At 43.6% G+C, this 27263-nt stretch overlaps 1 protein-coding gene and 1 long non-coding RNA gene across 3 annotated transcripts in view; one reads left to right on the top strand and one right to left on the bottom strand.

Annotated features, from left to right (window-relative positions):
* The window catches only part of LOC132103382 (high affinity nerve growth factor receptor-like), a 35438-nt gene extending 15908 nt beyond the window's left edge, over positions 1 to 19530 (top strand). The window contains exons 12-17 of the mRNA XM_059508448.1: positions 1357 to 1521; positions 1592 to 1722; positions 2292 to 2464; positions 14468 to 14708; positions 14992 to 15150; positions 18604 to 19530. Of these exons, the coding sequence (XP_059364431.1) occupies positions 1357 to 1521; positions 1592 to 1722; positions 2292 to 2464; positions 14468 to 14708; positions 14992 to 15150; positions 18604 to 18789 (1055 nt within the window). The 3' untranslated portion in view covers positions 18790 to 19530. The remainder of the gene's footprint in view (positions 1 to 1356; positions 1522 to 1591; positions 1723 to 2291; positions 2465 to 14467; positions 14709 to 14991; positions 15151 to 18603) is intronic.
* On the bottom strand, positions 1246 to 16768 carry LOC132103383 (uncharacterized). Of its 2 annotated transcripts, XR_009423366.1 has the most exons (4): positions 16111 to 16768; positions 14960 to 15110; positions 14466 to 14665; positions 1246 to 1492 (listed from the first exon to the last, which is right to left on the bottom strand). It is a non-coding gene; the product is annotated as an uncharacterized LOC132103383 (long non-coding RNA). The 2 variants fall into 2 exon arrangements; XR_009423365.1 differs by lacking the exon at positions 1246 to 1492 and having other exon boundaries at positions 14377 to 14665.
* Positions 19531 to 27263: the final 7733 nt, after the last annotated feature.

Genomic DNA, 27263 nt, shown 5'->3' with positions numbered 1-27263 from the left:
ATTGTGTTGCTTTTAAGTAAAGCACAAAAGGCAGCGAAATACAGTTTCTTTTAAGCTGTAACTTTGTACAGTGTCAGCCTAACAGCTCGGCAAAGTGCAGCCAAGTCTTAATTACAGCATGCAAAGTAAATAGCATTGGGAGCCCCAGCCGCGAGCGAGCCATTAAAGAAGAGTGATGGAGCCAGGCTTTTCAGGTCCACTCGCTCCGCTCACAAAGTGCCTAAGTGGACCTGATTGCCTCCCTCCCCTCTCGCCCTCTATCCCCTGCGTTGCTCTTCTCTGCCCAGTCTGGGGTCTCTGCGGTTATAGCTTGAGTGGGTTTTGTGATTTGAAGGAGAAGCTTTTGCGTCTAATTCTGCTTTCTAAAAACCAGAGTGATTTGCTTCGGATCAAGTAAACATTCTGCCAGATATCTGTTTAGATGCTGTTTTGTATGTGCATCTTGTGAATTTTCAACATGTATCAAGGCAAGCGCCAGTAGTACTACTTCTCACACTTCCCGATTTGAACAAACTCCTAGCCTCAAGCATTAAATAACACTATGAAATCATTTGCGCCACATGATACCTCAAATCTCGCTGCTCGTTGAGGAAAGTTGTTTTTCAAACCAGGGGATTTCAGTCTTGAAGTTGCCATGCACCACCAGATATGATCATCTTTGTGCAATAGTTTCATGTGTAAACTCCCAATATATACTGTGAAAAATTAATAATATTAATATGCAGATATTTTTTCTACTCACTATAGTATACTGACTGATGCAATATTTATTTATTTATACATCTAATTACTATTACAATTATTTTGATGTTTAATGTCAAATTGATTTTGGTTTATTTATATATATATATATATATATATATATATATATATATATATATATATATATATATATTCTTTAAACTTTTCCACACTCTCTTCGGTCCCAGTCTGAAACCACTGTTTAAGACCCTCCCTGATCTAACACACTTGATTCAACTCATCAGCTCATTATAGAGACCGCTAGACTTGAACTGAGTGTGTCTGATAAGGAAGGCATACAAAATGTTCAGTGCTGGGGTCCTCCAGGACAGGTTTGAAAACCCCGAATTAAACCAGTGTCCAACTTTAACAGTAAACAGCTGTGAAAGGGTTAAACATGAGTGGCTGAGAGTATACAAGGAAATAAGAGAGAATGTGATGTCTACTATGTTGTCAAACTATAGAGAGGAAATTGTGTAGAGCACTTCAGATGACTCAGTGATTGCCAATAAGTTAATTAACTTAACATGGGCTGAGGATATAGATGTGAAGAAAGGAAAAGAATACGCAGAACCGGAGCTGCTTGGGAGCCACTCTCTGTCTGTGTGCCCACAGGTTCATCTGTTCTCGGCACTGAGGATGATTTGGCCATATCGCTTCGCTTCATGAACTTTGGTGCAAGTCCTCCGTCTTCAGATGATAGCACGCTGGACTCTGGTTTGTCCAGTTTTGTAGAGAACCCACAGTACTTCTGTGGCATCATCAAAGATAAAGACATGTGTGAGTGTCTCACAATCCCATAATATCAGACTCTGGATTCAGTTTGTACTAAATCAAAGTGATTTTGCAGGTGTCCAGCACATTAAAAGAAAAGACATTGTTTTGAAGTGGGAATTGGGTGAAGGAGCTTTTGGCAAAGTTTACCTGGCAGAATGTGCCAACCTCTGTCCTGATACTGACAAGATGCTGGTTGCTATCAAGGTATGATCATGCCATACGCTATCAGGGCATTCTTGTAGTTCAACATCGTGTAAAGTCTTTTTATGTGCTAGAAAAAAAAAAATCATGTTTTTATTGAATTTTGACCTCTTTTTTTCTGTTATTTTACACCAAATTTTTTTTTAAATAGCATCAATAGCTAGAAATACAGCTAGAATACATACAGTCATGTACATAACATAGTTATTACATTAGCAAAGAAAATACATTGTTTTAAAAATGAAATACAGTGAAATATAAATAGTAGATAACTTTCATTTAAAAAAAATCTTAAATATATTAAAATAGTTTAAAATTACTAAAAGTGAAATACAAATTAAAGCTATACAAATGGAAAAAAAAATACTAAAAGGACAAAAGCACATAACAAAATGTAATTTATCAAATTAAAATGACAACAGAAAATTTGCCTGTTATTCAAATTTGAATAACAGTCAGTAGCTTGTTTATCTCCCAAAATCTATTACCTGTGTTAAATTTCTTTAAAAGTGTCCAAATTTTTGAACATTGTATGCACAATGCATTTTAATATCTGACTTCTTTATGTGCAGACCTTGAAAGTCACCGACGAGTCCACCCGGCAGGACTTCCAGCGCGAGGCCGAGCTGCTCACGGTGCTACAGCATGAACACATAGTGCGCTTCTACGGCGTGTGTACAGACGGAGAACCTCTGGCCATGGTGTTTGAGTACATGCGACACGGAGACCTCAACCGCTTTCTAAGGTCAGTCTAATAACCACCAGCCACTCACAGTGAATTAACTACAGCACCAGCAATGTGGTGCAGCGGTCAGAAACTGAAGAGCTTCCCTGGGGATTCATACATTCTTAGACAACCTTGGAAACACCAAACAAATATGCAAATTTGTTTTTTTACATTTTTGATATTGCAAAGAACAAACGCTAACCTGTTGCTATAGATAATAGTCTTGCGTGCATGTCAACTTTCTGCATTTTATTTTGGGCTTACACTCTTAACAATAAAAGTTATTTATTGGAATCTATGAATCCATGAAGAACCTTTAACATCCATCCACTCTTAAAAATAAAGGTTCCATCAGGGGGGGTTTGCAGCAAAGCAATATTTTGGGTTCACCAAAGGACCTTTCAGTAAACAGTTCCTAACGCAATTTTTTTTTCCTAGTCTGAAGATTATTTTAATAATCTAAGAACCTTTTTTCACTATAAAGTAAATTTTGTGCAATGGAAAGATTCCATGGATGTTAAAAGTTCATCATGGATCCATGGATGCCAATAAAGAACCGTTACTTTTTAAGTATAGAGCCTTTTCATTGCACAAAAAGTTCTTTAGATTTTTAGATCATTACAATGTTCTTTACACCAAACTGTTCACTGAAAGGTTCTTTTGGTAATCCAAAATGTTTCATGTGTGGCATCTCTGTGAAAACCCCCCTTTTGGAACCTTTATTTTTAAGAGTGTACAACCCGAATTCCGGAAAAGTTGGGACGTTTTTTAAATTTTAATAAAATGAAAACTAAAGGAATTTCAAATCACATGAGCCAATATTTTATTCACAATAGAACACTAATAACGTAGCAAATGTTTAAACTGAGAAATTTTACACTTTTATCCACTTAATTAGCTCATTTAAAATTTAATGCCTGCTACAGGTCTCAAAAAAGTTGGCACGGGGGCAACAAATGGCTAAAAAAGCAAGCAGTTTTGAAAAGATTCAGCTGGGAGAACATCTAGTGATTAATTAAGTTAATTGATATCAGGTCTGTAACATGATTAGCTATAAAAGCTTTGTCTTAGAGAAGCAGAGTCTCTCAGAAGTAAAGATGGGCAGAGGCTCTCCAATCTGTGAAAGACAGCGTAAAAAAATTGTGGAAAACTTTAAAAACAATGTTCCTCAACGTCAAATTGCAAAGGCTTTGCAAATCTCATCATCTACAGTGCATAACATCATCAAAAGATTCAGAGAAACTGGAGAAATCTCTGTGCGTAAGGGACAAGGCGGGAGACCTTTATTGGATGCCCGTGGTCTTCAGGCTCTCAGACGACACTGCATCACTCATCGGCATGATTGTGTCAATGACATTACTAAATGGGCCCAGGAATACTTTCAGAAACCACTGTCGGTAAACACAATCCGCCGTGCCATCAGCAGATGCCAACTAAAGCTCTATCATGCAAAAAGGAAGCCATATGTGAACATGGTCCAGAAGCGCCGTCGTGTCCTGTGGGCCAAGGCTCATTTAAAATGGACTATTTCAAAGTGGAATAGTGTTTTATGGTTAGACGAGTCCAAATTTGACATTCTTGTTGGAAATCACGGACGCCGTGTCCTCCGGGCCAAAGAGGAGGGAGACCTTCCAGCATGTTATCAGCGTTCAGTTCAAAAGCCAGCATCTCTGATGGTATGGGGGTGCATAAGTGCATACGGTATGGGCAGCTTGCATGTTTTGGAAGGCTCAGTGAATGCTGAAAGGTATATAAAGGTTTTAGAGCAACATATGCTTCCCTCCAAACAACGTCTATTTGTTTATTTGATGGCCTTGTTTATTTCAGCAGGACAATGCAAAACCACATACTGCAGCTATAACAACAGCATGGCTTCGTCGTAGAAGAGTCCGAGTGCTAACCTGGCCTGCCTGCAGTCCAGATCTTTCACCTACAGAGAACATTTGGCACATCATTAAACGAAAAATATGTCAAAGACGACCACAAACTCTTCAGCAGCTGGAAATCTATATAAGGCAAGAATGGGACCAAATTCCAACAGCAAAACTCCAGCAACTCATAGTCTCAATGCCCAGACATCTTCAAACTGTTTTGAAAAGAAAAGGAGATGCTACACCATGGTAAACATGCCCCGTCCCAACTATTTTGAGACCTGTAGCAGAAATCAAAATTGAAATGAGCTCATTTTGTGCATAAAATTGTAAACTTTCTCAGTTTAAACATTTGCTATGTTATCTATGTTCTATTGTGAATAAAATATTGGCTCATGTGATTTGAAAGTCTTTTAGTTTTTTTATTTTATTAAAATTTAAAAAACGTCCCAACTTTTCCGGAATTCGGGTTGTACATGAAAAGTAGCATCAAATCCAAGGCCTTTCATTTACCATATTTCCATCTACATCCACATTAACATCTGAAACTCAAATCCCAAACCTATTAGAATTGCAATGGAGCCCAATTAGAGATCCAGCTTGTGATGCTCTAGTCTTAATTAAGATGTAATTCAGTTCACTGAAGTGTGAGGTGGCTGATGGGGGACTGACTGACCATATGTCCAGCACAGCTGAGTCTCGGTGTTTAAAGATCCAATCTGTTTGCCAGGTGGTTGCTGGGGCCAGATTGGGAGTGGTACATGTGAATGTTTAAGGGGGAGTTGAAATCACATTTTCACGTGTATGGATGTGGCTCCAGTCTCAGTTGCAGCTGCCCCATCCTACCACCTGCCTGCTAAACTAATAGGGATCACATTTGAAACCTCAGAAGACAAGAGAGTGGCAGAGATTTCACATGCATTGGTGGCATTTGGATGAATGGAGATTTGCACATTAAAGGTACCGTTTTTTTGTGCTTTTTTGAAGCTTTGGTTGTGTTTACAGTGTGCAATGTGTTCATCTTTCGCGTGTAAAAAAACACAGTATTTTTCACACAATTCACTTATCTGTGTACCGCTGTTTTCACTGTCATAAAAACGGGCTGATGTTTTCCTTGTTCTATAAAGTCCCTCCTTCAGAAATACGTAACGAGTTCTGATTGTGCCAGCGGTTCCTGTGTTGTGATTCGACAGCAGCTTAGCGCACGCAGCCCTCTTGGAAACGCAATTGGGCTAGTTTTGGACTAGTTTTGAGAAGCAAGTGGGCAGGATTTGTTTTGAAAACTGTTACAGGATTTGTTTTGAAAACAGGAGCGTTTTTACTGGGGCATTCGATTTTTTTGCACAGCCATAACATCTAGTTAACAAAGCTAAACAGCGTTGCCCTTTGTTTAATAAGTTACAGAAACTGTTAAACGCACCAACTTAAATAATAAAATACACTTACTGGTTGTGGTCCATAAACAACGCCTTCTCCAGACAAAGAGGGAACTGCTCCATCTTTGAAGAATAATCTTTGTGCGAATCCGGCATTAAACTGATTGAGACTGAGGAAGCTGTCCTCAGCAAAATGTGCTGCACATAGTTTTACATATGGATAATAATTTTTGGGAACTGAGTAAAACATAAATTGTAACCATTAATCTCCAAGTACAGCGTCGCTGGGAAGCCCAAACAAAGGTGATAATAACAGTGTTTCGACGACATGGCGACAAACACAAACGCAGCTCTTCCTCTTCTCCGTCAGAGCGCACCAAGACCACGCCCCCTTTTTGTGTATTCCTGTGGCGGAGGTTAGTCATAAACGGTTTTAGTGACGTCATAACTGCTGGAACTAGAGGGATGTAGTCCAAACGGGTCGTTCGTTGTAGGTGAATTCTGTTAAATAAAATATCTCACTTGCCATTAAACTTTGAGCTTTAGAATTTTACAGATATTATTTATACTCTAACAACAACATTACACACTAACTAAAGTTTAAAACATGGGATCACGAAGAACGGGACCTTTAAGGCCTGACACGCAAAGCAATGGTGACCAATGGCGCTTGTGCTGTCATTTGGAAGTTTGCGTTCTGCAAATGAACGACGCCTTGTGGTGCCATCCCAAAGAGGTTCAAAATCACTCTCCCTGACCTTTTCCTTGGACTGTGCCCAGCTGGCGGAATGACCTCCCAATCTCAATTCGTACAGCTGAGTCTTTTCTCATTTTCAAAAAAAAACTAAAGACTCATCTTTTTCGGCAGCACTTAACCAACTAATAGTAGCACTAACCTTTCCTTTTCTTGTCTATCATATTCTTGAGAAAAAAATATATATAAAAAGCAGCATGCTGCATTGTTGTCACATTGCTAGTGAGTGGCAAATTTTAAGAAAAGATCAAAAGAGTTGTCGAGAAGCTTAGTGGTGGTGACGGTGCTCACTGCAGCAATCTATCAAGGATGAAATTGATTGCATTGTGGGATACAGTATTCCACAAACAATCTTAAAAATAATGGTTCTTCATTGGCATCAATGGTTCCATAAAGATTCTTCAACATTCATGGAAACCTTACATTCCACAAAAGGTTCTTCACATTATTACTATGTATTCACACTAAGAAAAGTGGTTCTCTTACGAGAGTTCTCTCGTACTGCGTCTTAGCTAAGACGCTAAGGGAAAAGTCTCTTTTCACGATACACTGAAGCAAAAAATTATCCTTAATTTTGAATTATTGTAAATCGCATTTGCACTTCGCGCCCTCTATGCCACTTCCCGCCGAAACGGGTGTGGCCTAGCCCTATAAAGGGAGTTCGAAAAGGCTGACTCACCTGATTTTTCATCTCTTCAGCGAAGCTCACGCATCGTTGGATCACGAGAGGAAGCAAGCGTCGTCCGATAGCATCTCAGCGGGACGAGCCATTCCTGAAGCCGCTGGCCAACGCCGCCTTCCACTGCCGTTCCTGCTGCGCGTTCCGGCGCCTATATCCTTTTCATTCGTATCTTCGTGTGTGTGTTCGCCCTGCGACACACACTCGTAAAAGAGCTGCGTCTTTTTAAAGATGCCTTCTTGCGGCTCGTGTAGAGCCCCACTCAGCGAGGAAGACCTTCACGTCATCTGTGTCTCCTGCCTGGGTGAGGATCATGCAGCGCTCGCGGTCGCTGACGGCTGCTGCCCTCACTGCGAGCTGTTGCCAATGGTGACTTTGAGGACTCGCTTGGCATTTTTCTCCGAGCCTGCATTCCCCGCTGCGCTGCAGCGTCGTAAAAAGCGCCGCTCCCAGCGGATTCCGGAACCGCCAGCTCGACCGAGCTGCATCGCTTCACGATGGTCAGCGCCCGCTGTCTGCCGCCGCGTCTTGCGAGGAAGTCGATCTCAGTGCTCTCTGCTAGCTTCGGGCAGTGAAAGCTGGGCGAGCTTCGGGGATCTCGCGCTTTCTGCTCAGAAGCCCAGCAGACGAGCTGACATCGAGCGGTGTTGCCATCTAAAGCCTGCCGCATGACGTCATCTCTGCTTGCGCTGATCTTTTCTGCTGCTGGGCAGGCTGCGTCTGCCGCCGCGTCTTGCGAGGAAGTCGATCTCAGTGCTCTCTGCTAGCTTCGGGCAGTGAAAGCTGGGCGAGCTTTGGGGATCTCGCGCTTTCTGCTCAGAAGCCCAGCAGACGAGCTGTCATCGAGAAGGAGCTGATGCGAGCGCTCACGCTGGCCGCGACGAGCCTCGGCCTCGAGTGGTCTGCACCAGTGCCCCCCTCTCGTTCCCGGCTGGATGGTAGTTTTCTTCCGGATGAGCGTACTTCTCCAAACTCAAAGCCCGCCCCATTTCTTCCTGAGCTTCACGAAGAGGTGTCAAAGGCTTGGAATGCTCCATATTCAGCACGAACTCGTTCGGCTGTCTCACCAGCATTCTCCACACTGGATGATGCTAAAAACAGAGGCTACCAGTCACTTCCACTGGTGGAACAGGCGATAGCGACGCACCTTTTCACGACCCTCTGCTGGACGGCGGACGAAAGCGGTGTTGCCATCTAAAGCCTGCCGCATGACGTCATCTCTGCTTGCGCTGATCTTTTCTGCTGCTGGGCAGGCTGCGTCTGCACTACACACCATGGCCACGCTGCAGATATTCCAGGGTGATCTCCTCCATAAGCTGGACGAGAGGGGACCTGAGGCTATCTGTCTCGCGGATTTGAGGAGCGCTTCGGATCTCTTTCTTCGCGCTACTAGGTCCGCTGCACAGGCCATGGGACGAGTTATGGCTTCCGCTACGGTGGCTGAGAGGCATCGCTGGCTGACATTTTCAGACATGGCAAGCTCTCCGGTTCTGCAGCGAGTCGTGCTAGACCGGCCCCGCAAAGCTCTCAGCCTCACCCCCCGCCTCCTGCTGCTTCATCGCAACGGCGTCAGCAACGCAGCTCGAGACCCCACTCTCGCTCTGCCGGCCGTCGCCCACGCCGCGGGGACCACGGCAGAGGATTATGGTGAGGCCGGAAGCCCCGAAGTCATCCTAGCACTCCTAGGAAAGCACCGGTGTACGAGTCCCGCTGCGGCCGAACTCTCACCCAAGCGCGCCGCTGTTTCAGTTCCAGGAATTGTGGCTGTTTCAGCGTCTTCTGCAACACGCAAGCCTGTACAGTTGCCTGCTTGCCTGCACACAAAAACTGTTATCACGGCTACCCAGATATTTCCCGAAAAGAGTGTAATTTCTGGTGTCCCGGCCATGGCCGATGGTGCTATAAATGTAGTGCAGTGCCCACTGCTCAGTGCCCATCTCCACATATAAGCACAGCCCTTCACACAGGGCTCACGCCAATAAAAGCGACTCAGGTCGATCGCGCGCACTACATAGTAAACGTACCCACTCCTCAGTGCCCACAAACACTATGTCACACACGTCATGTGGTTTCTGTAAAAACGAAACCCGTGCACATTCGTTCTGCCCAGGCAGACAGCGAGTCAAAAGCAGTAAATGTGCACGCTTACAGCCCACAATTACTCACAGACAGCACGAGTCCCACGGGACCCGCTCAGCCCTCCCTCACTCGGTTAAGCACCGTGGCGGAGTCGAGGACGAGCGATCTGCCCGCTGTGATCAGCGCGCTTCCCGCCTCAAATGTCACAGGCATAACGCCCATGTTACAGCACATCGAAGCGCTGCCGTTGCCCAGCCAACAGAGCGCGCTTCGCATCCAACCCTTAGCCATTCATGCAGATGCATGGTCAGCGCTTCCAGGGGTTTCGGATTGGGTGCTAGACATTATACAGAGAGGCTACTCGCTACAGTTTTTTCGACGCCCTCCGCGCTTTTTAGTAGCACACCTGCTTCGAGCCGAAATATCAAAACTGTTGAGCAAAGGGGCTGTGGAGCCTGTATCTCAAGCTCAAAGCGAAGGGGGGCTGGACCACATTGCTACAACTACCCGGTCCTGCAGGTTTGCCTTATACAACATTAGGAAGATTAGACCCTTCCTGTCAGAGCAAGCAACCCAACTTCTTGTCCAAGCTCTTGTTCTCTCCAGACTGGACTATTGTAATGCTCTCCTGGCGGGCCTTCCTGCATGTACTGTCAAGCCTCTGCAATTGATCCAGAATGCAGCAGCGAGGGTTGTCTTCAATGAGCCAAAAAAAGCTCACGTTACTCCTCTCCTCATCAGGTTACACTGGCTACCAGTAGCTGCTCGCATCAAATTCAAGGTACTGATGCTAGCCTACAAGACGACCACTGGCATGGCACCAACTTACCTAAACTCATTGGTTAAATCTTATGTGCCCTCCAGAAGTTTGCGCTCTGCAAGTGATCGACGCCTTGTAGGGGAAGTCGTGGCCTAATGGTTAGAGAGTTGGACTCCCAATCGAAAGGTTGTGAGTTCGAGTCCCGGGCCGGCAGGAATTGTGGGTGGGGGGAGTGCATGTACAGTTCTCTCTCCACCTTCAATACCACGACTTAGGTGCCCTTGAGCAAGGCATCGAACCCCCAACTGCTCCCCGGGCGCCGCAGCATAAATGGCTGCCCACTGCTCCGGATGTGTGCTCACAGTGTGTGTGTGTGTGTGTTCACTGCTCTGTGTGTGTGCATTTCGGATGGGTTAAACGCAGAGCACAAATTCTGAGTATGGGTCACCATACTTGGCTGAATGTCACGTCACTTGTGGTACCATCCCAAAGAAGTTCAAAATCACTCTCACGGACCTTTTCCTGGACTGTGCCCAGCTGGTGGAATGACCTCCCAATCTCAATTCGTACAGCTGAGTCTTTACTCATTTTCAAGAAAAAGCTAAAGACTCATCTTTTTCACCTGCACTTAACCAACTAACACTAGCACTTTTCCTTTTCTTGTATTTTAATAAAAAAAAACCTACCTATGCGTTCTATACTAGACTAACTGAGACTTGTCATGGCACTTGTATACTGTTGTTGTTCTCTTGTTGACCTGACTGCTTCTATTGTTCTCATTTGTAAGTCGCTTTGGATAAAAGCGTCTGCTAAATGATTAAATGTAAATGTATATGTAAATGTACAGCAGATACTTTCTAGTGCCCAAGAAAGACGGGGGTTTCAGACCCATACTGGATCGAAGACAGCTGAACAAAGCATTGGCGAAACGCAGTTTCAAAATGCTTACAACCAGGAAACTCCTTGCGCATATTCGCAGAGGAGACTGGTTCATGTCGATAGATCTGAAGGACGCTTATTTTCAAATACAGATAGCGTCACGTCACAGGCGATACTTGAGATTCGCCTTCGAGGGCCAGACATACCAGTATACAGTCCTGCCGTTCGGCTTGTCCATGGCTCCTCGTACGTTTACGAGGTGCATGGACGCAGCGCACGCTCCTCTCAGACTCAGAGGCATGCGAGTGCTGAACTATTTGGACGACTGGCTGATTCTGGCTCAATCACGATCAGAGCTCGTGGAACACAGGGCCATTTTACTCGATCACCTCTAGAAACTCGGTCTCAGTGTCAACTGGACGAAGAGTTCGCTGAACCCCAGTCAGACGATACTGTTTCTGGGTATAGCTTTGGACGCACGCTCCATGACGGCGCGGCTGTCGCCACAGCGCGCGTTGGGCATTCAGCGCGCAGCGAGCTCTCTCCGCTGCGGTGCGACCTTCTCGCTCAGAAAATTTCAGAAGATGCTAGGTCTCATGGCCTCAGCATCACCAGTTCTTCAGTTGGACCTGCTCCGCATGCGCCCTTTGCAGTTCTGGCTGAAAGCGCGAGTACCGCGCAGAGCGTGGATATCCGGTCAGTTGCGTCTCAAGGTCAATCAGAGCTGTGTTACAGCCTTGAAACCCTGGACAGAGAACGACTGGTACCAATCAGGTGTAAGCCTGGGGACTTCCTCGAAAGTGAAAGTGGTGTCGACGGACGCCTCCACTTTGAGATGGGGAGCGCTGCTCGAGGGCAGACCGTTCTTTGGCCTGTGGTCAGAACGGGAAAAGCTCCAACATATCAACTGTCTGGAAATGCTGGCAGTGGAGAACGCGCTGACGCGCTTTTGTCCCCGAATCAAGGGCCACCACGTCTTAGTCCGTTCGGACAACATGTCTGTGGTGTCCTACATAAATCGCCAGGGCGGTCTCAGGTCCCGAAACCTGTACATGTTGGCGGAACGCCTCCTGGTTCGGGCTCAGCGCAACTTGTGCTCGCTGAGAGCAGTTCATCTGCCTGGGCTACAGAATCTGGGTCCAGACAGACTGTCCAGAAACAACATTCCCATGGGCGAATGGTCTCTACACCCACAGACAGTCCAGCTGCTGTGGGAGAGATTTGGCAGGGCGGAAGTGGACCTCTTCGCGTCCCACGAAAACGCTCACTGCCCCGCGTTCTTTTCCAAGAACGAAAGCGCCCTGTCACAAAGGTGGCAGTGCTGCCCGCTCTATGCTTTTCCCCCCGTCTCCCTCCTTCCGCAGGTGATAGAACGGGTGAGGGAAACAAGTTGCTCAGTACTGCTTGTAGCACCACTTTGGAAGAACCAACCATGGTTTCCAGATTTGATGCAGTTAGCAGACACTGCCCCGTGGCCAGTGCCGTTGAGGAGGGACCTCCTCTCGCAGGCCAGGGGCTCGATTTGGCACCCTCAACCGGAGTTGTGGTCCCTCCATGTGTGGGTGCTCAACAGTTACCCGCTGATCTCTCAGTGGGAGTGCTAAATACTATCACTCAGGCTAGAGCGCCGTCGACTCGACGGATATATGCCTCGAAGTGGTCAGTATTCTCCAGCAGGTGCACAGCTCGGGGACGTTCACCCCTTAGTTGTGAGGTGATGGAGGTTCTCTCCTTCCTACAGGAGCTGTTGGATAAGGGCAGAGCCCCCTCCACGCTCAAAGTTTACGTGGCGGCTATCGCAGCGTTTTCCGAGACAACGCTCGGTCAGTCAATAGGAAGGAACGATTTGGTCATCCACTTCCTTAGAGGAGCTAGGAGGCTGAATCCTCCCAGACCTCCGTCAGTCCCTGTATGGGACCTCTCGACGGTTTTGGAGGCCATGAAAGGTTCCCCTTTCGAGCCTATCCGAACGGTTAGCCTCAAACATCTGTCATTCAAGGCAGTGTTCTTGTTGGCTCTCGCTTCAGTGAAGCGTGTGGGTGACCTGCACGCGCTCTCGGTGAGCCCGACGTGCTTGGAGTTTGGGCATAATGACTCAAGAGTCATACTCAAACCTAGGCACGGTTACGTGCCGAAATCCCTCAACACACCTTTTCGGGCTCAGGTTATTTCCCTGTCTGCCCTGTCGGTGTCAGAAGAGGATGGAGACTCAAGTCTTCTTTGCCCCGTTAGGGTTTTAAGAGCTTATGTGTCTCGCTCTGCTGTCTTCAGACAGGCTGAGCAGCTGTTTGTCTCGTTCAGTGGACGTTCCAAGGGAATGGCTGTTTCGAAACAGAGCCTATCCAGATGGATAGTTGACGCTATAGCGTTAGCTTACACTTCCAGGGGCCTTCAGTGCCCACTGGGTGTCAGAGCACACTCCACAAGAGGCGTCGCCTCATCGTGGGCGTGGTCTAGTGGGATTTCCTTACAGGATATATGTATGGCGGCAGGATGGGCCTGGCCGTCTACATTTATCAGGTTCTATAACCTAGAGGTTCCCGCTCTGCAAGCAAAGCTGTTGTCGGTATAGTTGAATCAGTGTCCTGATTGGAACTCTGAGATAGCAAGCGCGATGCGCTACCGACTGTTATATGGGCAGTATTGCGTAAGACCCACATTCCCACATTGGTCAGGCCTTGCCTTGAATATGTGATGTCATGTTGCTGCATCTACGGACGCTGCTAGATATGGGACGGAGGGTTTCCCTCTCCTGTTCTAGGGCTCTCTGTGAGTCCCTCTGGTGATTGTGCACTGTAAATCCTGGGCGTCGCTTCCAGGTTTATTGGTGTGTTATTTCAGCACGCACAGCGTTTTACATTTGGTTCCCGTAGGGTCTTAGCTAAGACGCAGTACGAGAGAACTCTCGTAAGAGAACGTACTCAGTTACTAATGTAACCTCGGTTCTCTCTAGAAGAGGGAACGAGTACTGCATTCTCTGCCGTGCGTACGATTCACTGAAATAAATCAGGTGAGTCAGCCTTTTCGAGCTCCCTTTATAGGGCTAGGCCACACCCGTTTCGGCGGGAAGTGGCATGGAGGGTGCGAAGTGCCCTCATTGGTCTGATATTGCATCAGCCTGCGCTCGATAGGCTTATGCAGTTGCCGCAGAGCAGCCAATGAGCGAGCGAGCCGTCTCGCCTATGGCTGTGTGCTGCTGCAAATGCGCTTTACAATAATTCAAAATTAAGGATAATTTTTTGCTTCAGTGTATCGTGAAAAGAGACTTTTCCCGTAGCGTCTTAGCTAAGACGCAGGACTCGTTCCCTCTACTAGAGAGAACCGAGGTTACATTAGAAACCGAGTACGTTCTTTTAAGAACTGTTCACTGAAAGGTTCTTTTGGGAACCTGAAATGGTTCTTCTATGACATCATAAAAAATAAAACCCTACTGGGGTTTTATTTTTAATATTGTAGTGTGCTTTGAATGTATGCTAAACATCAAGAAAAGTTTAGTGGGCTATCTGGGTAAACAATGCATATTCACATAACATGCACATAATGCAAAAATAATAAACACATCTCTTTTCTCAGGTTTATGTTTTTAAGAAGCTGTTATATAGTGTGCATGGTTTTTCTTACAGGGCTCATGGTCCAGATGCTAGTATCCTGGATGAGATGAAGGTTCCTCCGATGGGTCAGTTGACTCTTCCTCAGATGCTCCACATCGCAGCTCAGATCGCCTCGGGCATGGTGTACCTCGCTTCCCTTCATTTTGTCCACAGAGACCTGGCCACCAGGAACTGTTTGGTTGGAGAAGGGCTGGTGGTAAAGATCGGGGACTTTGGGATGTCGAGAGACATTTACAGCACAGATTACTACAGGGTACAACACTTCCTTTCAATTTCAACATCGTCTCATATGTTTCTCCTGAAACTAGGAAAAATATATTGTAAATAAAAGTGGCTGATAATTTGGTCTGTGTTCATATTGAGATCTCTGACTTGGGTCACAATTTGAGATGCAGTTCAGATCTCTTTAGAAACTGGAGACTTCTCCACTTCTTTATCTCGATAAGGTCTGGGAGAAATATTTGAGACATTAAAAAGATCTCATTTGTGATTTTGTATATGTACAGATTGTAATCTGTTCTCGATCACGTCATCAGGTAGGTGGGAGGACGATGCTGCCCATTCGGTGGATGCCGCCAGAAAGCATCATGTACAGGAAGTTCACCACGGAGAGCGACATCTGGAGCTTTGGAGTGGTCCTTTGGGAAATCTTCACCTACGGCAAACAACCCTGGTATCAGCTATCCAACAGTGAGGTAAAGTACCACATTTAACGTTCAAAGTTAGTGAACACCATGTGTGGCTGCACAATCATGCCTAGTAAAATGTCGAACTCTTTTATTGACAGCTTTCAAAACAATACAACCATGAAACAAACTAATTTAAACTAAAAATTACAATTCTTTCATTTACATACTCTCGAGTATTTCCAGTATATGAATGGGAAAAAAAATAAAAATGTACAATTGTTGTTAACTGATCCCATTAATGTTTTTTGTTGTATTTTTAAGAATAAAAATAGTAAACAATGCTAGTTTACATATTTAATTTTTCAATCAAATTACACTACCAATCAAAAGTTTTATTTTATTTTCATCTAGAAACAATGCATTAAATCGGTCAGTAAAGTGACAGTATATTGTGATTTCAGTTTCAATGAAATGCCGTTCTTTTGAACTTTCTATGAATCAAATTCAGCTTTGACCAGGAATAAACTGCATTTTAAAATGTTTTCACATAGAAAACAGTTATTTTAATTTATAATACAATATTACTGTTTTTAATGTGCTTTTGATCAAATAAATGCAGCCATTTAAAAGTCTTACCAGCCCTCAATGTCTGGATGATAGTGTACTCCTAGAATTGGTATCTTTACCTAGATGTTTGTCACATGATCAGCTAGTCAGTAATTAGTAACTGATATAAGCAATCACACAGTAACAGAAGTTCATTTCGATTTGGACACAACTTATGATTCTTTTTTCGAGCAAGTCATTTGTTCAGGAATGAGACTACAGTGTTCCTATCTAATATAGACTACTTTAATGAGACTTTTATGATGCTTTTGTGGAGTTTGTTTCCTTTTTAAATTTTTAACATTCTGCGAAATATCTCCTTTTGTATTCGAGTGAAGAAAAAAAAATACAGGTTTAGAACAACAAGAGAGAGAGTAAATGAATTTTCATTTGACAGCAAACAATTCCTGTAATGTTTACCTGCAATGGCAGAAGTGATTTGGACTGTCTGATGGCATCAGTGCTGGTCAAACAGACAGCTCTTCCCAACCTTCATTGTGATGTGAACATGCATTTTGGACTGGAACAGACCATGCTCTTAAGCACTTATGACCAAGAAGATCAATATATTTTAATCGGTTCCAGAGTGTATCAGTGCTTTCAGATTAGGCACCAAAAAGTGGACTCTGGTGTGACCACAACTGCACTATTACGCTGGAGAGGCCTCTCTTCTTTCAACAGAGAGGTAGATCACCTTCCCGCCGACTCGATTTTAATCCAATTAAACCTCATCTTTGCCTTGGGCCGACGTTGTTTAACCTTGTTAACCTAATCCTTCTCGAGCCATGATGGACACAGCTAATTGTCTAGAGTCTAATTGTTTGGGACGGAGACCGATCGTTCACAACTTTCCATCTGCGAGGAGAAAGGGTGCCAGACTTTCAGAAGGGGTCAATGTGAATTTTTGTTAGTTTATTGCAGTGATTGAAAGCCCATTTCTGAATGATGTTGTGTGGTGCTGACACTCTCTTCACTCATTTGATTAAGAGACAATGCTATAAGGGTTTGAAGTCACTGGCGTTTTAAATAGCAACCAGGAATAGCCTTGAAGATAAGAGGGTGCTTCTTTACAGCCAACTGCTGCTTGTGGAAAATAGAGTAAAAGGGGTCAAATCATAAGGAATCAAATTTAATAAAATCAAATACATGTACTATGAAAATATACATTAAAGTTTAGAACTTTTAGAACTTAGAAGAAAAAAAAACATTAGAACCACACTAGGTTAATCTATATATATAGGTTCTAATGGTTTTTTTCCCCCTAAGTTATATCCATTGCTTCTGCATTCTAAGTCTTGCATTCAATGATGACACACATGAACCAGGATGCAGACGAGGAAGCCGACTCGCAATTTGGATGCTAAAAGAAAAGAGGAAGTCAATTAGAACTATAGGAAAAACAAAGGGCATGGGGAAATCAAGAGTTTGGAAACTACCGGCGACATCAGCTACCAAGGACGACCTGATCGGCTGAGAAAAACAACAGTAGTTGATGACAGACAAATCATAAAAGCTGTGAAAATGAACCCTAAAATACATGTCTGTAAAATCACCAACAACCTCCATAAAGCTGGGGTGATGCTCTGTCAATCTAAAGTCTGCAGGAGAATTTGACACAGAATTACATCAGCTCCAAAAATAGAAAGGGATTCTTCACAAATGTGAGCCAGTAGAGTTTTGGAACTGAGTTTATGGACCAATAAGACAAAGATGAACCTTTATCTAAGTGATTGGAAAGCAAGAGTGTGGAGAAAAAAAGGGAACTGCAAATGATCCTAAGGATACAACCTCATTTGTGAAGCTTGGTGGAGATGGTGTCATGGTCAACAGGATCTATTCATCTTAATAATGACTTAATGTATGATGGCAGTAGCAGAATGAATTTGGAAGAGTACAAAATCATCTTGGCTACCAGTATTCAAGAAAATGCCACCAAACTCATTTGAAAGCACTTCATAATGGATCAGGACAATGACCCAAAACACCCTGCCAGTTCAGTCAAGACTTTATCAGGGCAAAGAAATGTAAAGTCCTATGTTGGCCAAATCAATCTGCAGATTTAAATCTGATTGAACATTAATTTCAGATTCTTGTGATGTCTATGGGTTGCAGACTCACTGCTCTGATTGCATGCAAGGGATCTCCAACTAAGTGAAAGTGACATTCAGCCAAGTATGGTGACCCATACTCAGAATTCGTGCTCTGCATTTAACCCATCCAAAGTGCACACACACAGAGCAGTGAACACACACACACACACACACACACAGACAGCAGTGGGCAGCCATTTATGCTGCAGCTTCCGGGGAGCAGTTGGGGGTTCGATGCCTTGCTCAAGGGCACCTAAGTCGTGGTATTGAGGGTGGAGAGAGCACTGTACATGCCCTCCCCCCACCTACAATTCCTGCCGGCCCGGGACTCGAACTCACAACCTTTCGATTGCGAGTCCGACTCTCTAACCATTAGGCCACGACTTCCCCTAAATATCAGCTTTTAATCTTTGAAATCTGCCTTAAATTAAACTAATCCAATACTTATGCTCACATCAAATAGTGGGATGTCCTTTTTATTTGGTAAAACATGTACGTGTCGAAAGACCTAATAATAAAATGTGACATTCTGTAGTTTTGTCGCATATTTATCTTTTAATCATATTTGCAAATGTCTTGACTCCACAGCAGAGAAAACAATTTTGTCTTTACTGTTCCAATACTTATGGAGGGCACTGTGTGTGTGTGTGTGTGTGTGTGTGTGTGTATATATATATATATATATATATATATATACAGTACAATCTACAATGTGTGTGTGTTTTATATAAAACAGAAGCAGAATAAACTACGACTACCAATACCAATACCATGTTTTTCTACTCATGTGACTGTAAATATGACATATTTGCCCTCTTTCCAGGCCATTGAGTGCATCACACAGGGGCGAGAGCTTGAACGGCCTCGTACCTGCCCGAAGGAAGTGCATCTCCTCATGCAGGGCTGCTGGCAGAGAGAACCACAGCAGAGGCTTGTCATCAAAGAAATCTACAGCCGGCTCGTGGCCCTCGTCAAGAACCCACCCGTCTATCTGGACATCCTGGAGTAACAGAACCCTGATGGAACCTGCATGGAAAAGACATGCTTCTGGAAGCAGGCTGTTTAAGGAGGAAAATCAATGGTGGGTTTTGGACGGACACAAATCACAAACTGAATCACATGATGTGCAGTATGAATGTTTCCGGTGTTTGTTGATGGGTATGTTTTAATCCACTGTAGGTGGAAGATTGTGTCCATGTGTTTCAATTAGAAAAAAATAAAAAATAAAATAAATAAATATTAAGAGAGATGGACTGAGTAAATGGACAGTGGATACTCTGATTATGCATTAGTGGAAATTGCTCATGGATCTTCATGACTCATCCTGAAGAGACACTAGACTTTCTATATGAGGATACTGATGTCAAGGTCTTGTAATTAAAGGTCATTAAAGGTGAAGTGTGTCATTTTTCTCAACCAAGTCTAATAAGCAGAGACATTGTATAGGTTGATTTTCCCAATAGATGTAAAAACCGTGGCTCTGTTTGTTTGAGCATCCCTGCATGACATAGCAACAGTGCCTCAACCAATGGCATGAGTTTGGGGGCGGGACTTGCTGTTTGTCTGACCAATGGGGAGAGTGGAAACCTTGGCTTGTATTACAGAATCATCCTAACCCATAATCATATTCTATTTATAAGATTTCTTCAGGATTTATGAAGGTCGATTTAAGACTTTTTAGGACTCTTTTCAGACTACCAACTGATCACACTGCAAAACACTTACAAATAAAATAATAATAATAATGTTCTTCCAAATATTTTTGTCTTATTTTCCAGTGCAAATGTCTAAAGATTCATAAATCAATAAGATACATTTACTTAAGATGCAAAATGACAAAAGAAATCTTGTCTTCTGATAAATTAATAAAAATGTTTAGAACAAATATCTACCAGTGAGCTCAATTCAAAGAAAAAAAAACATTATACCCCACGGTTACATATCTGTTCTTGTTTTAAGCGTAACCTCACTTTGTTCAATTTGTCACAAAACCAGACTTCATACCTTCATTTTGCATCTCAAGAAAATGTATCTTGATTTAACAATATTTAGATAACAAATATAAGACAAAAATACTCAGGTAGAACATAATTTTTCCTGCAGCATATGCAACATTTAATGCCATGAATTAATGAATTCAAGACTTTCTGCTCCTGGTTTTAAAACTTGTTAATTTCACTTAGGAATTCAAATCTTAAGACAACATTTACAATAGTAGGTTTCTGTAATACAGCTTATTTTAGCATTTGGTTCTCTTAATGTCACATTTATTACATACTTCACCTTTAACCATCATGTGCTCCCAAACAAAGACTCTTAATTTGCTGTAGTTTACACATTGTGCCAATCTGACCGCATTTCTTTTCGGTGTCTTGTGATTATGGACATACTACATCAATTTGTTATGTGTGATCTACACATGCATGTATTGTACATCTCTAAATGTTAACAGAGTTCTGCTTTATTTTCTATATCAAAAGCATCAACAAGGTCAGCAACAACACAACAGTGGAGACACGTGGGCTGTGTAAGGAATGGAGTACTAACATACCGTATAAGCTATTATTTATTTGAAACCATACCACAGTGCATTACGACAATTGTTTTGCATTACAGGTTTTATGAAATATTCAAAATTTAAAAGCCAAGTTTAAAGTTTTTGAGATTTTTAGGTTTAAACAGAACATTTATCCTATTTTATCAGTCTATAAATTAGAAAATACTGTCGACAACCTAAAAATAAATGAAATAAATCATATTTTTAGAAATAAAATGTTATATATGGTATATGTAACATTCCGGCAATTGAACAAATCACATAAAATTAACACTTAAATGTGCATTTTGGATGTTTTGGAAGCAAAATAATCAAAAAATTGACTAGTGCATGAAAAAAATATTTTACACAGTGGTGTCTTGCCTTAATTTTCAAATGTTACTATTTTTACCTAATTTTGTGTTCAAATATTTCTTAGAGGTCCATTTCAGTGAATTCTATAAAAATAGCTGCCTTCCATGAGTATTTTCCATTCATCTCAATGGCCCAGCAGGCGCATGCAGCCCTGGAAGTACACTACATGCACGATAACATCTTTGCTCCTGGGCTCTCAGTTATGGCCTTATTGTATTTTAGCCATAAATGCCTTCAGATGAATCACTTTAGAGTCAAACGCTGCAGTATGCTAGTATGCAATTCCAAACACAGCCGGAAATCCAGCATGATACTGGTATAAGGGCAGAGATCAAGCAATCAAATACTAATTTATCATACAGCATGCATAGCTGCAGTGGTCACTGTTTACCATTTTATAATTTCATTAATGGGTGCATCACTTTTACTGGTTGTGCCTCTTGTACATAGTCTAGTTACTGAACTGCATTATTTTGTATATTGATTATTTGTGTTTTCTATTTTTATTTTATTTTAAAACTAATCTTGCCTAGTGTTTCAGAGATTGAATATTATTTCACAGATAAAAGCTGGAAATCATTACATTTTAAAGTAAAAAATTAAAGATAATTTCCTTTAACATTAATTAATTAATATCAGTCACAGAACGTTGGCATCTGAAAGCTATTTGTTTCATTGTACAAATAAACATAACAATAAAAATGTACAATAGATTTATTAAACTTAAATTTTTTTTTGGCGGTTTTGTATGCCATATTTTGGCATGATGTTCATTTTGTGCTCTGTGAATTACAGTGCAAATTAACCAGAAACTAATGTGTAGAAAATATCATTTCAGTCAACAAACACACCATAGACTGCTATTGTTTTATATAAAACAAAATCTACATACAGGACATCCAAAGAGTGTTTTTTTTTTTTTGGAAACTTTAAAACCAGGTAATGTTATGATGTAAAATGAAGAAGATATTGAATAGTCTGCATTATTATGGTCACTAATTATCCTTTGTATAAAAATGTAATGGTTTAATAACGGTTCCAACATTCTTCAAAATATCTTCTTTTGTGTTCTGCTGAAGAAAAAAGGTCATACAGGTTTAGAACGACATGAGGTTAGTAAATTATGACAATTTTCATTTTGGGTTGGCTATCCCTTTAACTGTACAAATGTTTTAAACTGAAATAAACTAAATATAGTTGAGTGCAAAAAACTCTGCAGAGGTGATGGGAGATAAAGAGAATCTTTACAGAAACCAACAGATGGACAGAGAAAGTGACAGAAAAATGAGCTATTAACAACACTGTGCTGAACAAATATATGGGTGCTTTCTTAAGGAACACAAACACATATCATATATTCAGTTTATCTGAATTAAGGTGGATGAAATAAGCCTATCATCGCTTCCACATATTTATTTTGCCTGAAATCTCAGCTCAGAGACTCTAGAAAACTATAATGCATTCTGGGTAATGGTATCACTGGCTCTGTGGTGCCTAAACTCAATTCTCACGGGTCATTTGTGTCTGGACCACTTCCATTTCACCCCTTTTCCAGGCAGTCGGTGTATTCCTGCCTCAGATGATAAAATGACTAGTGATGCACAGTTAAAGGGAAAGTCATTAGTTATTCATTCTCATGTAGTTTGAAATTGATATTTCATAAATAGCCAATTGTAATATTCTGTTTTACATAAAAAGAGAAATGATCACACAAATTGCTTCACTACAACAAATGTAGACAGTGGCACTTGTTGAGCTTCAAACAGGACAAAAATAAAAAAATAAAAAATTCCAATAAATGTTATCTGTACAATATAAACAATCTTCTGAAGTCATATGTTTTGTATACCTATGACGCAGTTTTGACCAATCAACTTCCAGAAATGGAACTTTACGTTTCATAATTTGAATAGGACATTTCCCATCATTCGCCATAATTGATATAAACTTAATTAAAATATATATATGTATATAAAATTGAGATTTATATTATTTGATTCCATTACTTTCCAAGTGAATATTTGAAGGTACAAATATAGTTTTAGTTCAACTGATTATTACATTCATTTATAAAATGTAATTCAATTAATTTAATTAATATTATTGTCACGGCTTACGCTGCTGGAAGGAACACGGAACCGAGGGATAAACGAAACAAGGATTTATTAAATAAAACATAGGCAAGGTAAGTAGAAAACAACAGGTGGCAAGTGGCAAGTAACAGGTAACAAGTGGACAAGTAGACAAGTAGACAAGTGACTAGTAACGAGTAGACCCGACAAAACAGAACTGAAAGGACAAGGCTTTTATACAAAGGATAATGGGGAAACACAGGTGGATGGCATGACTAAATTAACAGGGACATGGAACACATGCGGAAATGACTAGACACACCTGGGAACTAATCAAACCACACACGGAAGACAGAAACTGGGTCACAGGGGCAAAAACACACAAAATGAGTCCAGGTGTGTGACAGTACTCCCCCCTCCCGGTAGGTGCGTCCTCGCACCGTAGAAACAACAAAGGGAGGCGTGGGTGGGAACTTGGGAGGAGGTTCCGGTGGAGGACAGCCTCCCAGGAGGGGGCCAGCAGACAGGGACTACAGAGGAAGGAGCCAGGGAGGAGATGACGGAGGGAGGAGCCAGGGAGGAGACAGGAAGGATCTGAAGCAGGAGGTACCCAGCAGGACCCAGGCCACAGCCATAACGGCCCAAGGTGGGGCCGACGGTGGAAGGAGCCATGGAGGAGGAATGGTCACCAACTCCAGGGACTCGACCCACGGCAACGGAGCAAGTGGAGGAGGAGCCCGAGGCGGAGAGCCGAAGAGCCAGGGTGACGGGGAGGAGCCGGAGGTCCTAGGCGGAACTGATGGCTCTGGTGACTGACGCGACGATGTGGATCCGGAAGGCCGCGGTGAGGCCAGACTGACCGAGGACTGAGGTGTAGCCGAGGGGATGAAGGAGCCTGACGGAGCCGGAGGGACGGAGGGATGAGGCGAAGCCGGAGGAGTGGAGTCCCGAGGCATAGGATGGACGACGCCAGACCAAGGCGGAGCCGGAGGGACGAGGGAGCCAGGCAGAGCCTGCGGACTGCCGGGCCACGGCGGAGAGGAAGGAGCTAGGAGCCATGGTGGAGCCGACGGGTCAACGGGCCGAGGCGGAGTCCAGGCCTCAGAGGCTGGAGGCGGAGGTGAGGGAGACGCCGACCAAGGCGTCGCTGTAGGATGGCGGTCCCGCTGAGCTCGCACCACAATGATGGTAGGCTGAGGGCGAGCAGAGGGGCAGCCAGACGACAGCGGAGGAGGAGGCAGGAGTGGGTGGGAGGGTGGGAATTTTGGAGGAGCAGGCATTGGAGTAAGCTCTGGGGCTGGAGCCCTTCCTGGGCTTAACGGAGGATCAGGAGCCCGTCCTGGGCTTAACGGGGGTTCAGGAGCCCGTCCTGGGCTTAACGGGGGTTCAGGAGCCCGTCCTGGGCTTAACGGGGGTTCAGGAGCCCGTCCTGGGCTTAACGGGGGTTCAGGAGCCCGTCCTGGGCTTAACGGGGGTTCAGGAGCCCGTCCTGGGCTTAACGGGGGTTCAGGAGCCCGTCCTGGGCTTAACGGGGGTTCAGGAGCCCGTCCTCGGCTTAACGGGGGATCAGGAGCCCTTCCTGGGCTTAACAGAGGATCAGGAGCCCGTCCTGGGCTTACAGGAGGATCAGGAGCCCGTCCTGGGCTTAACGGAAGATCAGGAGCCCGTCCTGGGCTTACAGGAGGATCAGGAGCCCGTCCTGGGCTTACAGGAGGATCAGGAGCCCGTCCTGGGCTTAACGGAAGATCAGGAGCCCGTCCTGGGCTTAACGGAGGATCAGGAGCCCGTCCTGGGCTTAACGGAAGATCAGGAGCCCGTCCTGGGCTTAACGGGGGAACAGGAGCCCGTCCTGGGCTTAACGGGGGAACAGGAGCCCGTCCTGGGCTTAACGGGGGAACAGGAGCCCGTCCTGGGCTTAACGGGGGAACAGGAGCCCGTCCTGGGCTTAACGGGGGAACAGGAGCCCGTCCTGGGCTTAACGGGGGAACAGGAGCCCGTCCTGGGCTTAACAGGGAATCAGGAGCCCTTCCTGGGCTTAACAGAGGATCAGGAGCCCGTCCTGGGCTTACAGGAGGATCAGGAGCCCGTCCTGGGCTTAACGGAAGATCAGGAGCCCTTCCTGGGCTTAACAGAGGATCAGGAGCCCGTCCTGGGCTTACAGGAGGATCAGGAGCCCTTCCTGGGCTTAACAGAGGATCTGGCATAGGTGAATTGGAAACCCCCTCATTTTGACCCATTTGGCGCTCCACATTTTGCTCCCTCGTGGTGGGCAGTGTCGCCGGCTCTCGCACCTGGTCTGACGGGTTGCTCTCTGGCTCTCCGTCATCGGTGGGCTTGGGCTTATGCCTCGTACCGTGGGGAGATTGTAGGCTGGGCTCTGGGTCCAGAGTGGACCTGGCGAGATCCTCCATTGGGCCGACCGTGAGAGGTGACCCATTTCTCACCAGATTCCACTCTATGAATGCGGCGAAATCCTCCCGAGGACCATCTTCGGGCGACAACGCTCTGCACCTGGAGTTCAGGCTGGCGTGATAAAAGGTGCAGAGCGCGTGGTCCGGGTAGCTGGTGGCATTAGCTATCCAGAGAAACCGTCTGGTATGGTCCTCGAGAGACAGTCCCTCCTGCTCCAGCAGGTGGAGGAGGTATTCGGGGCGATAGAGGGGATCCATGACACACTGCGGAAAGAAAAAGACTGTGAAAAAACGGAAAACAAAACGGAGGGAAAACACGCAGTTTTTAACTTTTTAGGTCGGGTCTTCTGTCACGGCTTACGCTGCTGGAAGGAACACGGAGCCGAGGGATAAACGAAACAAGGATTTATTAAATAAAACATAGGCAAGGTAAGTAGTAAACAACAGGTGGCAAGTGGCAAGTGGCAAGTGGCAAGTAACAGGTAACAAGTGGACAAGTTGACAAGTGACTAGTAACTAGTAACTAGTAACTAGTAACTAGTAACTAGTAACGAGTTGACGAGTAGACCCGACAAAACAGAACTGAAAGGACAAGGCTTTTATACAAAGGATAATGGGGAAACACAGGTGGATGGCATGACTAAATTAACAGGGACATGGAACACATGCGGAAATGACTAGACACACCTGGGAACTAATCAAACCACACACGGAAGACAGAAACTGGGTCACAGGGGCAAAAACACACAAAATGAGTCCAGGTGTGTGACAATTATGTAATAAAAAAAAAAATGTAGTCAACTTTAAATGTCCTGCAATGTGGCAAGTAAATATTTTAAAATACAAAACTATAATCAGTTAATTTTAATTATTGTATCAAATTGAATTTAATTGCATCAATTAATAATTAAATTATTAATAAGACATAATACAAATTCTATATAATTATACAAAAATGTGAAAAACAATTATTTAAAGCACTGGAAGGCAGAGATACCTGTCTCTGTAAACTGGACTGAGGTTTGTGGACAAAGGATGATCCTGCAAATCTTCAGCATATTGCAAAAAAACATTCTTACTAATAAAAACTATTACACAACAGAATTACAGGAACAGAATTGGCTCATCCACTTATGTGTTAAGCCAATAATGCTTTTTGCGTAAACGCTCTGTATTCAATGAAACCACAACAGCTGGACAAAGACTCAAGTGAACAATAAGTCAGTTTAATTCTAGGCACTTTCATATTTTTCACATTTGTTACAAAAAATATTACAAAATTGACAAATGGCAAATAAAAGGCATTGCGATAATGATTGCATATTTAAATCCTCAGTAAAAAAAGAATTTTAATTTCCTTGGTAATTTTAAATGCTACTTTGTAACATTAAATGGTGCTTTCACAGTTTCAAAACTGCAATACATTCATTTGGGCCAACAAACACACAGGGATTGGGAATCCAAAACCTTTTACATTTCATTTAAATCTAGTACACAAAACACTATTGTGACCAGTCACATTCACATCTGAACCTCTTTGAGCAGAAGAACACACTCCAGCGGTGCTGGAGCTGGAAAAACACACACTTACTTAAACTAAACGGTGAGCGAGAATTTCTACCGTCGAACTACAAATAGGCATTTGGAAAAATGCACTCTTTCCGCCACTAGCCACTAAAGCACCTACTTTTCCTTTTTAACCCAACATCCTTTTCATAAACACCAATTAAAATATCATTACCACCATGTGACCAACCTTAAGAGCTTGCTAGAAAAGGTTCTGCAAAACCGTTGCCTTTAAGCAGCATTAATTGCATTGAATTAAAAACTGACGTACCTGTCCTGCACCGCTAGGCCAGACGAAACGAAAAAGAAAAAGGACAAAATAAGAGAACAAGGTTAAGAGCTTACCCATTCACAATGATTAGCTTTGATTTCTGGTTTAAGAACAGAATGGAACTAATTACATGAGCAAAAAAACTATTTCGAGCTTACATTGGATCCGCAAGTGCATTGGCAAAATGCAATTAATTATAGAAACCTTGTGTTTCATTATAAACAGTGTATTGCATGCCATAAACCTGCAATG

Source organism: Carassius carassius, chromosome 24 (assembly GCF_963082965.1).
Source record: "Carassius carassius chromosome 24, fCarCar2.1, whole genome shotgun sequence".
NCBI classification, from domain to species: Eukaryota; Metazoa; Chordata; class Actinopteri; order Cypriniformes; family Cyprinidae; genus Carassius; species Carassius carassius.
This window is presented reverse-complemented; position numbering and strand designations above follow the sequence as displayed.